The following is a 1505-nucleotide window of genomic DNA, read 5'->3' on the forward strand; positions in this document are numbered from 1 at the left end:
ACTCTCTCCTGCTAAGAACAGCAGCAAAGGCAGAAAAATCTGACACCCTGAAATACACACCAAGGATCTGTGTTAGTTCTTCAGGAGAAATAATTCAAGAGCCCTACCCAGGCAAGGAAAAGGATTGTCTCTGGGAGCCTAAGCCAAGAAGCCGGGAACTGGCTTGAGCCAAGAGGAGAAACTGGGAGTGGAGCCTGGAAGCCTGGTGAAGCAGGGGCGGGGCTTCAGAACGGTTGTCCAGGTAACCGGGAGGAGGAGCTACCTGGACCGTTGTAGCCTAGGTATTAGCTGTGGCTACATCCAAGGATCTTGGGAACCTAGAGTGGCTGGATGGCGTGCTTTGGACTCTACTGTGGGAAGACCTTATTATTTAAAAATAGCTCAACTAAAATATATGGAGAGTGTGGGGCGTGTCCAAGAGGACAGAGAACAAATGAAGAGAAATACTGTCAGCCTTGCACCGAGTCCCCGGAACTTTATGACTGGCTTTACCTTGGTTTCATGGCGCTGCTTCCTTTAGTTTCCCATTGGCTCTGCATTGAATGGGACTCAAAGAAAAGTTGTTCCAGCGGTGCGTTCTTCCAGCAAGTCTCTGCGTTACTTGAATGCAGTATGGCAGCCGTGGTCACATTACTTGTAAGTGATCCCCCCGGCACCCTTTCCATCTATTCCTGCGGGGTGCGAATGCTTTCAGATTGGTACACGATGCTCTACAATCCAAGTCCAGATTACATCACCACCCTGCACTGCACTCAGGAAGCCGTGTACCCACTGTACACCATCGTGTTCGTGTATTACGCTTTCTGCTTGGTATTCATGATGCTGCTCCGACCGTTTCTGGTGAAGAAGATCCAGTGGAGCCTATATATGCCAAACCCATTTGAAAGCATTTACACGGCCCTCTACTTCTTCCCGGGTTTGGCTGTGCTGCAGGCCGTTGCAGGAGGCCTCTTGTACTATGCCTTCCCCTACATCGTACTGGTGGCATCTTTGGCTAATCTGGCTGTGTTCCTGGTTTTTGCTAAAATTGAGAGCTACAGTGATCTGATAAGAAAGGACAGACTTCTTGTCCTGTTCAACCACTGGTTTCTTCATGCCTTTGGCTTAATTGCCCTCTCCAGAGAGAACCAACTTGAACAAGATCTGCTCTTTCTATTTTTGGTGCCTGTCCCAGCCCTTTTTTACTTCTTCACTACCAAATTTACCAAACCATCACGAATAATCTCAGAAGGAGCCAAAGGAAACTGAATATAAAATAGAAAGAAAAAATGCTTAAGTGTTTTTAACTCTAAAAAATAAAGAAAATTTTAAAATGCATTAGTATCATTCTGTGATATAGGAACAGTAAATATATATTTGTGTGTGTGTATATATATGTGTGTGTGTGTATATATACCTATAAAACAATCTGTTGTTTTTATTGTATGTGTGTTTCTGCATAAATGTTACATTTGTGCAGGTGCTGATGCAGTCCAGAAGGGGGCACTAGATCCCTGAAGTTAATT

At 45.0% G+C, this 1505-nt stretch overlaps 1 protein-coding gene across 1 annotated transcript; it reads left to right on the forward strand.

Annotated features, from left to right (window-relative positions):
• Positions 1–330: 330 nt before the first annotated feature.
• LOC130887841 (JNK1/MAPK8-associated membrane protein-like) lies at positions 331–1248 on the forward strand. The gene has a single exon (XM_057790497.1). It carries the CDS (start codon positions 331–333, stop codon positions 1246–1248), a length of 918 nt encoding a protein of 305 aa, XP_057646480.1.
• The last annotated feature ends 257 nt before the right edge of the window (positions 1249–1505 follow it).

This window comes from Chionomys nivalis, chromosome 1 (genome assembly GCF_950005125.1).
Source record: "Chionomys nivalis chromosome 1, mChiNiv1.1, whole genome shotgun sequence".
NCBI lineage: Eukaryota > Metazoa > Chordata > Mammalia > Rodentia > Cricetidae > Chionomys > Chionomys nivalis.